General features: G+C 46.4%; 2 protein-coding genes and 1 non-coding gene across 3 annotated transcripts in view; 2 read left to right on the top strand and 1 right to left on the bottom strand.

Moving 5' to 3' along the window:
- Positions 1–620: 620 nt before the first annotated feature.
- Positions 621–5,155, bottom strand: nasp (nuclear autoantigenic sperm protein (histone-binding)). Its single transcript, XM_056604712.1, has 14 exons — positions 4,988–5,155; positions 4,552–4,590; positions 4,319–4,432; positions 4,125–4,205; positions 3,602–3,705; positions 2,801–2,850; positions 2,650–2,720; positions 2,477–2,550; positions 2,037–2,225; positions 1,754–1,917; positions 1,534–1,620; positions 1,370–1,444; positions 1,012–1,128; positions 621–821 (listed from the first exon to the last, which is right to left on the bottom strand). The coding sequence occupies exons 1-14, from the start codon at positions 5,023–5,025 to the stop codon at positions 786–788; spliced, it is 1,239 nt and encodes a 412-aa protein (XP_056460687.1). The 5' UTR covers positions 5,026–5,155; the 3' UTR covers positions 621–785.
- Positions 5,156–5,367: 212 nt separating this feature from the next.
- trnam-cau (transfer RNA methionine (anticodon CAU)) lies at positions 5,368–5,440 on the top strand. Its single transcript has one exon. It is a non-coding gene; the product is annotated as a tRNA-Met (tRNA).
- Positions 5,441–8,152: 2,712 nt separating this feature from the next.
- Positions 8,153–14,126, top strand: part of LOC130392824 (glypican-5-like) — a 24,361-nt gene continuing 18,387 nt past the window's right edge. Inside the window, exons 1-3 of the mRNA XM_056603315.1 lie at positions 8,153–8,319; positions 9,059–9,220; positions 13,007–13,551. Coding sequence (XP_056459290.1) covers positions 8,205–8,319; positions 9,059–9,220; positions 13,007–13,551 — 822 coding nt within the window. The 5' untranslated portion in view covers positions 8,153–8,204. The remainder of the gene's footprint in view (positions 8,320–9,058; positions 9,221–13,006; positions 13,552–14,126) is intronic.

The following is a 14,126-nucleotide window of genomic DNA, read 5'->3' as shown; positions in this document are numbered from 1 at the left end:
AAACATTGGTAGATTTTATGTATAGCTGATGGAATAACACGTCTGTTATAGCCCAAGTTATAAAATATGACTTTTCTTTAAATGCGAGCAATTAAATGATCAAGAGTGTTATCTAAAATCAGCGTAGTAAACCTAATCAGTCGTTTCATTGTTTCTAGCATCTGCAATAATCTTTTAGAATGCTGTACAGCTTGTTGGTTTAGAGTACCGCAATTCATCTTTTTGGTTGAACGTAAAGCTATTGAATAAAAAAAGTTCAGTGTTGGTGAGCGGAAATCTTCAGATGGGCTGGATGACGTCAGGTTTGTTCCAGATTAAGCTCAAGCTTTGCGTCATTCTTCCCATATTTAGTAAATAACAGCCCCTCCAAGGCACTGCAATATCCATGTCACTTTCTCCACATAAATGTATGTCAAATCTCATTTATATATAAATCACATTTGGATGAGATTAACGGTAATGTCCATCCATTAACGATATGACTGCATCACATGAGCAAATTGCTTTAATCAATTTAAATTATTTTAAAAAGTGCATCAGTAATATTGTCTTGAAGTGCAGGTAATGAGAAAAACATTTCCTTCAAATGTACCAAAAAACCTAAACAAAGACATTTGAATTTGCAAATATCCTTTATTTTCTTACTACAAGTATACAAAACCTGGACAGACAAATCTGTGAAAATAACTTATTTACAAAACCAAGGGTGTGTTGGTGAGGGGGGGGGGGGGGGGGGGGATCTCGACAGACGTTCAGTGCAGGTTGAAGATCAGACGAGGGGCTCATCATTCTGAGGACTTGGAGGCCGATGTTTCGGCGGGCTGAACAGAAAGTAAACCAAGAAGGAAATCATTAGATAGCCATCTCTAATGTTACGAGCTGAAGCATTTCACCAATAACCGTTAATGCAAGATTTAGTTCCCAAAACCTCTGCAAGACCATCATCCAACTGCCAGGGGCAGTACAATCCATGTTGACATGTTAGATGCAATATTAAAGCCCATAACTTGCCTCCTTCTCCTGCAGTCCTTTGCCGTTGGAGCTGGAGCTGCCGCCATTAACCGTTGATTCCTGCTTTGGCTGCTTAGCGTCTGCATCCTTCACTAGGCTCTCCTCGTCAGTCTTCCTCTGTAGGGATGCAGAATAATAACCGGCCGACAGAGGAAACAGGTTGAACAAATGAGAAAGTCCAATGGCTTTATATAGCCATGAATAAACTGTTTCAGTGTCAAGAGTTAAACTTAAAAAAATGATGTGCATGTATTGTAGAGCTTTTGCAATCCATGTATTCCAATTGACAAGTTTGTTATCGTGATTGGCCTTCAGGCCAATACATCAGTAAAAAGCTTGCGTTGACATCTAGCCGTACCTTTTTCCTGACCAGATGGGAAATGTCTGAGGTCGATTTTGAAGACGAGGCCCCCTCGAAAGGCCTTGTGGAGATCTGGAGGGACGAAGACAACAGTGTCAAGTCTTCCTCGAGACTTTGTCGTTGTACGGGTCAATATTCAGGTGCTCCAACACACCGCTTACCTGACTGGCAGAGGCAAACGCGGACGATGACGACGACGACTGGCCACCGTTCTCAGCCGAGAATCCAGAGGAGGTCGAGGCCCCATCCTGGAAGACATTTGGCCAAAAGGTAAGTCAGGTTGACAAATGGCTCCATGAACCATTACGTGTTCTGCCGTCAACCCCTCACCCACTAAATAAGGCAAAAGAGTCCGCAACAGACGTTCAGACGTCTACCCACCAGTGCCTGCCTGATGGCCAGGCTAGCCGCCCTTTGGCTCTCCTTGGCGTCGGCGACCTTCTCCGTGACGTCGGGCAGCAGCTGCCTCAGCTCCTCCTGCTCCGTCTTCTCCTTCGCCGCCCCGTCGGCTCCTTCGGCCGCGTCGATCACCTTCTGGAGCACGGCTGAGACACACCAAGGGGCACATAAAAAAATGAAGACCAAAACCCCTTTCAGCAGAGGAATCCTTCGCCATGTCAACACAGGTCTCAGCGAGGCCCAAAGAACGGACGAGACGGGTTACCCAGGCGGTTCTCGATGACCTCGATGGAGCGGTTGTAGTGCTCGATGGCCTGGCTGTACGCGTCCATGTAGCACAGCGTCTGGGCCACGTGGTAGTTGCTCTCCGCCAGCAGGCGGCTGCTGGGGGGCAGGTGCTTCAGCTGCAGGGTGAGGCACTCCTGGAAGTCTTCCAGCGCCTGGGGGTAGTTCCCTAGGAAAGCGGAGACTGACCTTTAACTCAAAAGGCGTCGAAGATCGACTCATGCCAACTGAACACATTTGTAAAAGACATGCAGTGGCTGAGTCCCAGCACACCATGAATACAGGATTATTACTGCAAGAAGGCCATATTCTGCATATGCTCCCAGTGTCTTTATTTAGCCAACAAAAAAAAATTAGGGCAATGGAAAAATTATTGAAAGTCAAAGTGTCGGAAGACGAGAACTGCCATGTTGAGCTTACCGGACTCAACACTGACTTCTCCCAGCTTCAGGTAGGCCTGCGCCGCCATAAGCTGATCCTCCTTGCTCTCTTTTCTGTCAAGAAATACAGAGAGTCAATGTAGGCAAAAAAAACAATGCAGCTCACATTAAAATCGGTACGTTCCCTTAACTGAAGCTTTGCAGGGACTGTACCTTTTGTAGATGAATTTAGCCACCTCAAGCATCTCCCACGCCAACTGCAAGTTCCCAACATCCTCATCTTCCTGTTGAATACACAATACACGTCTCAAAGCAAAGTCTTCAACCCAAGTGAAAGTCGCATCGAGTCAAGGACAGAACGTACCGCGTCGTCAGCATTTGCTTCCTCCTCGTCATCGTCATCATCGTCATCGTCTGAGAAAGCCAGGAGACTTAAAATAAGTACAAGTTTGAAAATGGGCAAGCACGAGGGTATAAGACCACAAAGCATAGTGAAGTCGGTCCAATGCTTTTATAAATCAGACAGCCATTCCCTCACGTGACTCCACCATCAGTCTCGCATCTTTTTAAAACCAGACTACTGTGAATAACAAATTCCACCCGACAAGTGCTCTACGTTTAAAGATATATTGCCTTCTCCACTCTCAGCCTCTGCATTTTTGTCCTCGTCTTCATCAAACACCTTCTTGTCATTGTCAGCACTCTCATTGCCAGCAGACAAGTCGCCTCCACCAGTCGCCGGAGCGACTGGAATCTGCTCAACCTCCTTTCCCTTCATCTCCGCGCCAACAGCAGGCTCCACCACCCCGGCTGGAGAGCCTGGCCCCTCCCCTGGCCCCTCCCCTGACCCTCGGCCCTCTAGGGGTTCGGCTACAGCACTGCCACATTCCAGCCCTGCAGCCACCTTGGACTCGGCTGTGGGCTCCGAGTCCTCTGGCTTTTTGTCAGCGGCCATGGCCTCGTACACCTGCCTGCGCAGCTTATCCCTGGTGTCCTCTGCTCCAGGGAAGAACACGCGAGGAAGGTCTGACTCAGTGGGCAGTATGCCAAACACAAGCTTATGATAAGTCAAAAACTGTAGGGGCCACTTTGAAGAGAGTTTAGTTTCAGTCGACACGCTTTTTAAAACATTACGCGTTGCGTTGATACAATGAGTTGTACGAACCGTCCAGGTTGTTGGCGCTCTCGATGTTCTCGCTCACGGGCTTCTCCTCCTCGTCCGACTGTGGGACTCCCTCTAGCGCGTTACCGAGGACCGTGTTCTCCATCCTGGGACAGCAGAAGCACTTTATTACATCTTATCGTACGAGTACACAAGAGGTAATTCTTAGGCTTGGTTCCTCAACAGCCAAATAGCCGCAACAATAATACAAGATGAAGTAAATACAAATATGTAACAAATAAGTAGCAGCATAGATCAATAAATAAAATAAAGTAAGTAATAAGAGAAACTAAAAGAGTGGTAACAAGTAATGAGGTGTAGTAAAGTGTACGTGTAAAGTGCTGAAGTGGTAGTGGTACCAGCCACGGTTGATTCTAGTGCAAGTTACTGAAAAGAAATTATTCGTTTTAAACGTTTTTGCAAATCAGGGTTGTATGAGAAACCACATGTTGCGTCTGTTTAACAGATCATGCCAACAGTGTAGGCTTGTACTACTACCAACGTAAACAAAGTATACCCAACCAACCTGGCCAACTCTAGTAGAGACTTCCCACAAAGGAAGAAGGCTTCTCCACACTCTTCGGCAGTGTCCCCATACCTCGCCGCCCTACAGAACATCGATATAAACAAAAGATTTAGTCCCAAGGTCATAATTATAATGGACAGATCCAAAGCCACGGCGAGCATAAACAGATCAATACCAACAGTTTAAACCCTTACAGCATTCCACAAGCCTCCTGGAAGACATTGACGGCTGAAAGCACGTCGCCCATCACCAGGTGACGGTTCCCTGTGCCGATCAGTTTCTTCGCTTCTTCAGTAACGTCGATTGAGCTGCAGAAAACGATTCAGATATGAGGCAAACAAGCAAACTCCGATGGCAAATGAATGCAGGGGTAACTTCTGCAAAGAGCCGGCGGAAGAAACACAAATGTCAACAAACAAATACACACCTGTCTACAACGCTGGATGAGCAGGGCTTCTCGTCCATGCTGCGGAGTCAAAGTTTTGGTTTTAGTATATATCAAATAATCCGACTTGGTTAAACACACATCACTAGGATCCGTGTACTATGAGCCGTACAAATGCCACACGTATCAGCCTGCAGGCTGTATCGGAGGCACCGTTCGCATATTGATAGCAAGCTACGTTAGCATGAGACACACTACTCCAACTCAAAGTCATCCGCCACTTATTGTTCAGTGAACTATTGTCCGGTCATTCCAGAGTTCACGGCCACATCGGCTGGTTAACTTCCGCAGAGTCAAACCACCCATGTTATCTCGCTAACGTTAGCAGATCAACACAGGCACATGCTAACAGTCTGTGACCCTTGTTTTGCAGTCCTCTCCAAAATGACCGTGATCAAACCTCAGAAACATGGCTTACCCGGCCGAGCTGGAGGCGGTGGACGTTTCCTCTGGCATTGTTGTTTGTTGTGTTGGTTTGTGAGCGGTGAGGGACAGAAACAGTAGATATGTTACACAGCGAGGCGGGACGGTCACTGTTGTCCTGCTTGTTTCTTCCCAGGCTTTGTTGGCGCGCTTATATAGAGAACGTTACCATTTCCGCTAAATCAGCAGCGCGGGAGATGACATTTAAAGGGGCCGTCGAGTTTGTGTGCCGACAAAAAAAACGAATAGGTGCTTTTTGTCGTGCACTATCAACCAACGAAAACTGCAGTTTAATAATTTGTATTAAAACAAATAGTATTTATTGTTTTACCTATTTTATCTTTATTTTGGATATAGATACCATGCACTTTCGGAGCCTCGTTGGCGCAGTAGGCAGCGCGTCAGTCTCATAATCTGAAGGTCGTGAGTTCGAGCCTCACACGGGGCATACGTCTTTTATTTATGTATTTAACTATTAATAGAATTAGTCCATTTCATTTTGCGATCCAAATCTTCTTAATATGTTGACCAATCAAATATGCTCCCCGTCGCAAGAATTGGCCAATCAGCGCTCGTATCATCTACCAAGAATTGGCCAATCAGCGCCCGTATCATCTACCAAAAATTGGCCCATCAGCGATCGTATATCGCTGGCACTACGATGAATGACCTCGTGGCCATACGAGCGCTGGCCATTCAGCGCTCATATCAGTACCAAAAATTGCATTTTTCAAGCGTGACATTACGAAAATCGTCACTTCACTTCAGTACTTTGATTTGAAGAGTGACATTACAAAATTACGAAATTACGAAAATCTTCACACCTTTCATTTGATTACTTCACTTCACTTCACTTCTTACCAACATTTCCGAGGTAAGAAAAAAAGTCAAATCAAGTTATATACCCTTTATCATAATGCCAGCCTACTTAATCACAATGGTTAGCTTATACATTTTACATAACTTCCTATTAATTGTCAATGCTTTTGATAATCAAAATGGTATGGAATTTAAATGCAGAGCGCAAAATGCGTTCATATTACCATGCATAGCAAACAAAGCACAACAGACAGTATTAATTATTATTGCTTGGACAGCATTTATAAGGAACCTGATCACTTAGACACCATGTTTTACAGTGATATTAACGTCTCTATAATCACTGTTAACATGGCCTCTTAATGCTTTAATAAAACGGGCACTAAACACACCGGCATGGTTTAGTTTCATTGGTGAACACAGCGACGACCGGCAACGATATATATTTGATGCAACATTATTATTCGTTTGCATAAGGATCTGGACATGTTTCTGACAATATGAATGTACAGTAGTCATATTATGATCATAACGAATTAGGATCTACCGGGATTCGATACGATGAAAATCGGCATGTTTTTTGGTAGGCTATATCTTGGTGCTTTACCTCGACAAACACGCTCGTATCATCTACCAATTTTTGGTAGACGATACGAGCGCTGATTGGCCAATTCTTGGTAGATGATACGCGCGATGATTGGCCAATTCTTGGTAGATTCGACCTCGACTCACAGGCGACGGGCGCAGTAGAGCCAATCACATTTCAGTCTGCTACCAAGAATCTACCAAGAATACGACGCTGTGGACAACCAGCGCTCGTATCGCTACCAATAATTGTACGAAGAATGCTACGCTTCACTTCTTACCAACATTTCCGAGGTGTTTAAGTCAGTCCTTTCTAGCAATTCAAATAAATTGGCAAATATCTATATATGTATAAACAGTTTTTAGTTGGATGAATAACCTGTGGCTCAGAAACGTTAACGACTAGGTAATAATAAATAACGTTAGACAGTGTTATCTGTCTCATCACCGTTATGACGTTACAGCTTTCCGATGGCGATGTGGATTTCCTACTTATCCGACAAATGCCGGTTGATTACAGCTTATATATGTTACATAGCATATATGATACACATTATGTTGTCACGACCCTATCGAGGGGAGCTTAACAAGCTAATTGACAACACCTGAGCAGGGCTTATTTAAGTAGACCTGTGAGCCCAGTGTCGGGCTGGTTCTTGTTTGGGAGGCGCCACTTATTGTTGGTTCCTTTGGTCTTTTGGTTTAGTTGTAGCCTAGGTATGTTTACACCCGACAACACTTCACCTATACACTTTTACTTACACACACACTTGCATCACTGACTAGATTGAATACACACGCCATACCTTATGTTATGTTATATTCACTTGTTTATAATAAATCTCTTTGTTAAACGCAGTCAATTGTGTGCGTCTCTCCTCTTTGCCACAACCGCCACGGTCGGTATGTGACAATGTTACACAGCCTATGGAGAGCTAACCTAGTCTTTAATCGTAATATTGTTCTGTTTCTCTCGTTTACTATTGAATGTCAAATTTGTGTCTCAAATAAAAGTGTGTATGATTTTAGGGGTGGGAGGACATTATATTGTTATTTTTTCTCTATTCAATGAACAGAGCAAAACTCTGAGCAGACTCTGGTCAGGGTAGCCTACACCGGCTGCTGTTGTAGGACTTCAAGGTGAGCATCTGTAGCCTACGGGAAAGTTCTGTTTCTTCTTCTAGTTGCTAAGCCTTTATCCGACATCATCATACCAGAACGTGGCATTATCAGATATAGGTTGAAGCGACTCGAAGGGGATGAGTTTGGATTGAGTCTTGTTGTTTTTTCATTACGGTCGGGATGTGGGCCAAGGTTCCTTTGCCGGCTATTCTTAAAAGAGAAATAAGAAAATAACAAAGCATGATTAACTTATCATATTCTTAAAAAGATGCAAAAAACAATTGACTACATGTAACCTAAATGAATGCCTTCGAATCTGAAGTGGGTTTCTAAGCGAGGGACGCCGTTTTGGTCAAGTCTGTCTATGCATTTGCGTGTTAAGGGCATGTGTGTGTCTGTCCGTCGCGCGTGTACGTGCGACGGACAGACACTGAGGGAACCCCCCCCCCCCCCCCTGCTGAACCCCATAACTCCGGGCTCCAGGGAACCGCGGTGGTCTCTTCGTTGCTCTCACATTTCCAGGTTGCAATCTTTGGGCACATGAGTAATCCCATTGGCGGAGGACTTCCAGTGGCTCAAACTACCACACTCACTCCTCTCTCCCCCTGCCTGCTCATTGAGATGGTGCGATGTCCCGTCCAACTTTCCAAAGCGCGGACCTGTTGCGGTTTATCTTTCTCTATTGGATGCTGGTTGCGTGTTGCTGCACGGCGCATGCAGATGACTGTCTGGAGGTGAAGACTGCTTACATGATGCGCCAAATAGGTCCAGTGGAGTTGGTGCCTAACAAACCCAAAATAGGTATGTCCGACTCCAACAATCCCATGAATATCGACTTATTTATGAAAAAGATATGACTTACTGTATGTAATAGGCCTGTTATATTGTGTAAAGGTGGAATTTAAAGCACATGTTGCAATGTTGATTTAATTCTCACACCGGGAGAGGCGTTTATGTCTGGATAACAAGTTGATTTATTCAGATTAAATTCTTCTTATGTAGGCCTTATCAATTAATGAAACACTTTATTACAAAGATTACTAATATAAAGTAGAGGGCAGAAGAGTGACACACACGTTAAATTGTAACTAGGATTGGCTTAATTTTTTTTATAGTGCTTTTAAAACATTTGGCCTAATGGAACTCTACTTGAATAAAAAACATTAGTACAATTCTAGGCTAGCCTAAACTATAACAACTAACTGGATGCAATGTTTTATTTGAGAAGGTCAATAGCCTATATTGGCCGCTTTGCTTTATAATAATAATTACATTGTCATCTTTGGGTTGATGCGTCTGCATTTTATTTTGGACCTTTTAAAGGTTCTCTGGTTCTCAATTTGGATTTGGTTTGCCCACACACCTGCATCAACCTTTATGTTGTGGCCTAGAAGGTCTGAGTAAATTCTTATATAACAATTAAAATGAACCCTTCACTGGATCTCTCTCTCTCTCTCTCTCTCTCTCTCTCTCTCTCTCTCTCTCTCTCTCTCTCTCTCTCTCTCTCTCTCTCTCTCTCTTCCCCCCCCCCCCCCCCCAGGTGAGCCTCTGGAGGTGTGTAGCCACGCTGGCCCCAGCTGCTGTAACAGCCCGATGGAGGACAGCTACATGACCGCAGTCCGCGCCGAGACACAGCAGAGGATCAGATCCTACAGCTTTGAGCTCAAATACCTGCTAGCCGGACACAGCAGGGCATTCCAAGGTTAGTGAGTGTGTGTGTGTGTGTGTGTTGGTTGGCAGAGGAGTTATTATCCAATATCATTGGACATGACGTTGTTTTGTAGACAATTATGAACCCTCTCATGCACACTTACTAAGACATGCACGCACCTCACGCACACACCCACGCACTACACATTTTTCCCCATCATATAATTAACCCTTCCGTTAATGGATCAGTAGCTTTCCGTCCACAAATTGAATTTTCTGAGGAAAAAATTAACAATTAAAGATTATAAATCAATTTTAAACTTCAATAGAAATACCAATATCTGTAAAGTGCTTATTCCCAATACTCCACTGCATCTTTATCCTAGATTACTACCTTTATTTAGCAATGCCCACAGGAAAAGTGGATTGGTTGAATCCACTTTTTTCCGTTCTCCTAATGTGCTAATGAGTCAATTATGTAAGTGAGAGGCGAGCGAGAGAGACGCACTCAATGGTCTCTAGGTACGAACCGGAAAGATGAATAATGCAGGTGAACAGCAGCTATCAAATGAACCAAACTGTTCTTCAGAATACCTTTTGATTAATTATAATGTTGGATTGGCTGATGTGGCTTGTACATTAATTGGATAAACAATTCTAAAAAAATATGTGTTTTTATTCTAAACACGTATTTTAAACGTATATTATGTGTCTGCCCATTCTGCGACTGTTTCACTCCTACCCGCCCCTTGCAGAGGGTATTGATGGTGTGTTCCTCCCGTGGGCTGGGGGAGTCTGAGGCTTCTGGCCCGTGGATGTGATAGTGTCGCCCTGTGAAGCCATTTGAGAGTCTGGGTACTTGGTCGTTCATGATCGCTCCATGTAGGATGACAGCATTGAAGCCTCAGAAAATTCGGAAAAAACTAACAAAAATACGCTGGACAGTCATCTTTTTTCTGTGTGAGTGTTGTTGAGCGATGTCAGTGTTGTGGTGTGATGTGGGAGTGTTGTGTTGTGTGTGTGTGTTTGTTGTGGTGTGTTGTGTGAGTGTTGTGGTGTGTTGTGTTGTGTGTGTGTGTGTTTGTTGTGGTGTGTTGTGTTGTGTGTGTGTGTGTTGTGGTGTGTTGTGTGTTTGTTGTGTGAGTGTTGTGGTGTGTTGTGTTGTGTGTGTGTGTGTGTGTGTTTGTTGTGTGTGTGTTGTGTTGCGATGCGGCCGTGGATGCGGTTCTGTTCTGTGTGGCGCCACATCGGCTGCCACACAGACAGCCGATGTCCGACGGACCTCTGGGAGGGAGCAACAAACTCTCTGAGGACGCGACGGGAGAAAGAACTTTGTTGCAACTCCCTGCTCCCTTTCTCTCTCTCTCTCTCTCTCTCTCTCTCTCTCTCTCTCTCTCTCTCTCTCTCTCTCTCTGCCCCCCTCTCTCTCTACTCCCCTCACTCTATCTCTCTCCGTCTCTGTCTGCACCATAATCAGGTTTTGTTCCTGACCAATGAGAGGGTGAGCGGGGGAGAATGTTTACATTCAGGACGTATCCGTGGCAAAATGTTGTTGCCGTGGGCAACAGCCGGTCTCTTACGGGCTGGCCTGAATAGGAGGAAGAATACTCTGCTTGTCCACTTGTCTTTCAACACTATTCACCAGCAGCGTGGTTGGTGTGTGTGTGCGTGTGTGTGTGTGTGTGTGTGTATGCGTGCGTGCGCCTATAATTGATGGTTAAAGTTGATGAGACAAGGCCAATAGACATGAGAAAACATGTCCAGCTCCACAGCTACTTGGTGTGAGTAAACATAAGCTGGCCCTAGACTAGTACACCTCGTGAACCTCTGTGTGTTGACTCTCGACATGTGTCACAGAGCCCTAAAGACAGGACATTAGAGCAAACATCTTCGCCCAATCAGAGGAGAGAGGCTCAGTGGATTCCAAAAGCTTCCAACCGAACTTGAGTGGAGTTGATTTATGAAGATATTTGGTGAAATGAAATAAGCGCTCCAACGAACAGCTGAGGCCAATTTCCCGAAGCCTCCGTGGTCCCTGGTGGACGCCCGGTGTTTACGGAGGGAGCTGAAGTGAAGACACACGGACATGCCCAGTGGGGCTGTACTGCTATTCCCAACCTACCCTTTACATGACTCCGCTACCATAGTCAAGGTGTGTGTGTGTGTGTTTGTATGTGCATGTGTGAGTGTGAGTGTGTGTATATGTCTGTGTATGTGTGTGTGTGTGTATGCGTGCATGTGTGTGTGAGTGTATGTGTATATTTTTGTGTGAGTGTCTGTGTGAGAGTTTGTGTGTGTGTGTGAGCGTGTGTGTATTCGTGTGTTTGTGCGTGTGTGTGTGTGCGATCGTGTGTGTGCGTGAGGGTGTGCTTGATGAATATGTCATTAAGTCCCTCATGCCTCTACACACCCGAGCCGCAGCTGTCGACCAATCACAAAGTGGGAAAAGCTTATCACATGACCCCCAAAATAATCTCAACCATGTCACTCGATGCTTCCCCATTAATGCAGCATTGAAACGTGAACGCAAACAGACAATAGCGTCCACACACAGACACACACACGCACACACACACACACACACACACACAGAATGACGAAAACACACACACAGACACACATACCAAGCCGTCCTTCAATCCGGGCTTAGAGCATTGAGCCTGTCGCAGTCCCTCATCTGCATCAGCATTCTTCTGTCTTTCGCCTTTCTAACCCCCACTCCTGACAACGCCGTTGAATGTCCCTAAACTCCTCCATCCCTCCCCCATGTTAGACTTCATCCTTCTATTGTCTATTCTAACATAGAATTAATGCGGGGTGAGATTTGTAAATCTATCTCCAGGGCCTTTCCCTGGTTTGCTCACACACTTATTTCTGGTGATTTTGTACTTTTGTTGTTGATTCAAACCCTTTCCTTGTTGGAGGTTGCATTAAACCAGGCTTGACAGCAGAAGCATGGAACATGCATCTACATCAACATGGAAACACTTTGGCCGCCAGGGTCGCTACGTGTGTACGACACGGATACGTGCACACCTCCGTCAGAAACACGCAAGCAAAGGCTTACCGATGGACGCTGTCACAGAGAGGTTGGCCTCTGAAAGGAGTTGGCCTTTGTGTTTAATCCTCTCTCTCTCTCTCTCTCTCTCTCTCTCTCTCTCTGTGTCTCTCTGTGTCTCTCTCCCCTTCCTCCAGTTGTCTCCCCCCTCTGTCAAAATGCCATCAGAATGACATCACGCTTTACAGTAAACAACTTTCACACTTGTGCACAAGGGTTCATACATGCACACACACACACACACACACAAAGAAACACACAAACACACCCGCACAAGCACACACACATACAAACACATGAACACACACACTCACAAACTAATACACACACAAACAAATGCACACATAACACACAAACACACACACACACATGTGCGCACCCCCCCACACACACAGACACACACTAATACACACGCACACAAACTCATGCACACATATACACACAAAACACACGCACACACCACATTTTGCTATCTGGCTATGGCTGATGTGATTGTAAAAATAGTGGTGGGATTTGCTTGAGGGCTATTCTGGCGTGAACTTCTGGTTGGCCTTGAGTTGACATCAAGGTTGACAAGGCCAACATGACAGATATTTGGAATGGTCAGTCAGCTGACACACAGATGTTGAACGTCCTCAAACACTGACAAGAGAACAAGACAATCCTTCAAAAAACTCCAAATGAGCCCATTTCTAACTTCCTGTTGAAAATATCAGTATGAATTTGGAAGAACATGCAATCAACAAAAAATGTCTTTCTCTTCTTCCTCACCTATTCCAGAGACCTTCCTGTCGCTGGCGTCCTTCACGTCTAACCTGACCAGCACTCTCCTGGACAGCGCCTACTCCGCCCTGGCCTCCGACTGTCGCCCCCTGGTGGCCCGGCTGTTCCAGGACATCGAGCTGCACCTCTCTGGGGACGCCGGCAGCTCGCTGGAGCTCGCCGTGCGCCGTTTCTACGACGACCTGTTCCCATTGGTCTACCGTCGCCTGCTCAACCCCGGGATTGGCCACACGACCCCCCCCTCCGCCCACTCCTCCACCAATCAGGACGAGTGCCTGCGCATGACCAGGCAGGACGTCAGCCCGTTCGGGCCCCACCCCCGGCTGCTGATCGGCAGCCTATCACGCGCCCTGGAGCCGGGCAGGGCGCTGAGCCGGCTGCTGGGATTGGCCGGGGAGGTGGTGAACGCCACGGACAAGGTGGCGCTGGGCAGGGAGTGTGGGCGGGGCCTGGTGCGGATGCAGTACTGCTCTCACTGCCGGGGGCTCACCCTGATCCGCCCCTGCAACGGCCTGTGTGTCAACATCATGAGGGGATGTCTGGTGAGTCGGCAACCGGGGGGTCTACACACGGCCAGGTGCGTCTGTTAAAGGGGCGGTACACACGGCCAGGTGCGTCTGTTAAAGGGGCGGTACACACGGCCAGGTGCGTCTGTTAAAGGGGCGGTCTCTACACACGGCCAGGTGCGTCTGTTAAAGGGGCGGTCTCTACACACGTCCAGGTGCGTCTGTTAAAGGGGCGGTCTCTACACACGGCCAGGTGCGTCTGTTAAAGGGGCGGTCTCTACACACGGCCAGGTGCGTCTGTTAAAGGGGCGGTACACACGGCCAGGTGTGTCTGTTAAAGGGGCGGTACACACGGCCAGGTGCGTCTGTTAAAGGGGCGGTCTCTACGCACGGCCAGGTGCGTCTGTTAAAGGGGCGGTCTCTACACACGGCCAGGTGCGTCTGTTAAAGGGGCGGTACACACGGCCAGGTGCGTCTGTTAAAGGGGCGGTCACTACACACGGCCAGGTGCGTCTGTTAAAGGGGCGGTCTCTACACACGGCCAGGTGTGTGTGTAGAGACCGTGCGTGTGTAGAGACCGTGCGTGTGTAGAGATTAATAACATTAATACA

The sequence above is a fragment of the Gadus chalcogrammus genome, chromosome 12, assembly GCF_026213295.1.
Source record: "Gadus chalcogrammus isolate NIFS_2021 chromosome 12, NIFS_Gcha_1.0, whole genome shotgun sequence".
NCBI lineage: Eukaryota > Metazoa > Chordata > Actinopteri > Gadiformes > Gadidae > Gadus > Gadus chalcogrammus.
This window is presented reverse-complemented; position numbering and strand designations above follow the sequence as displayed.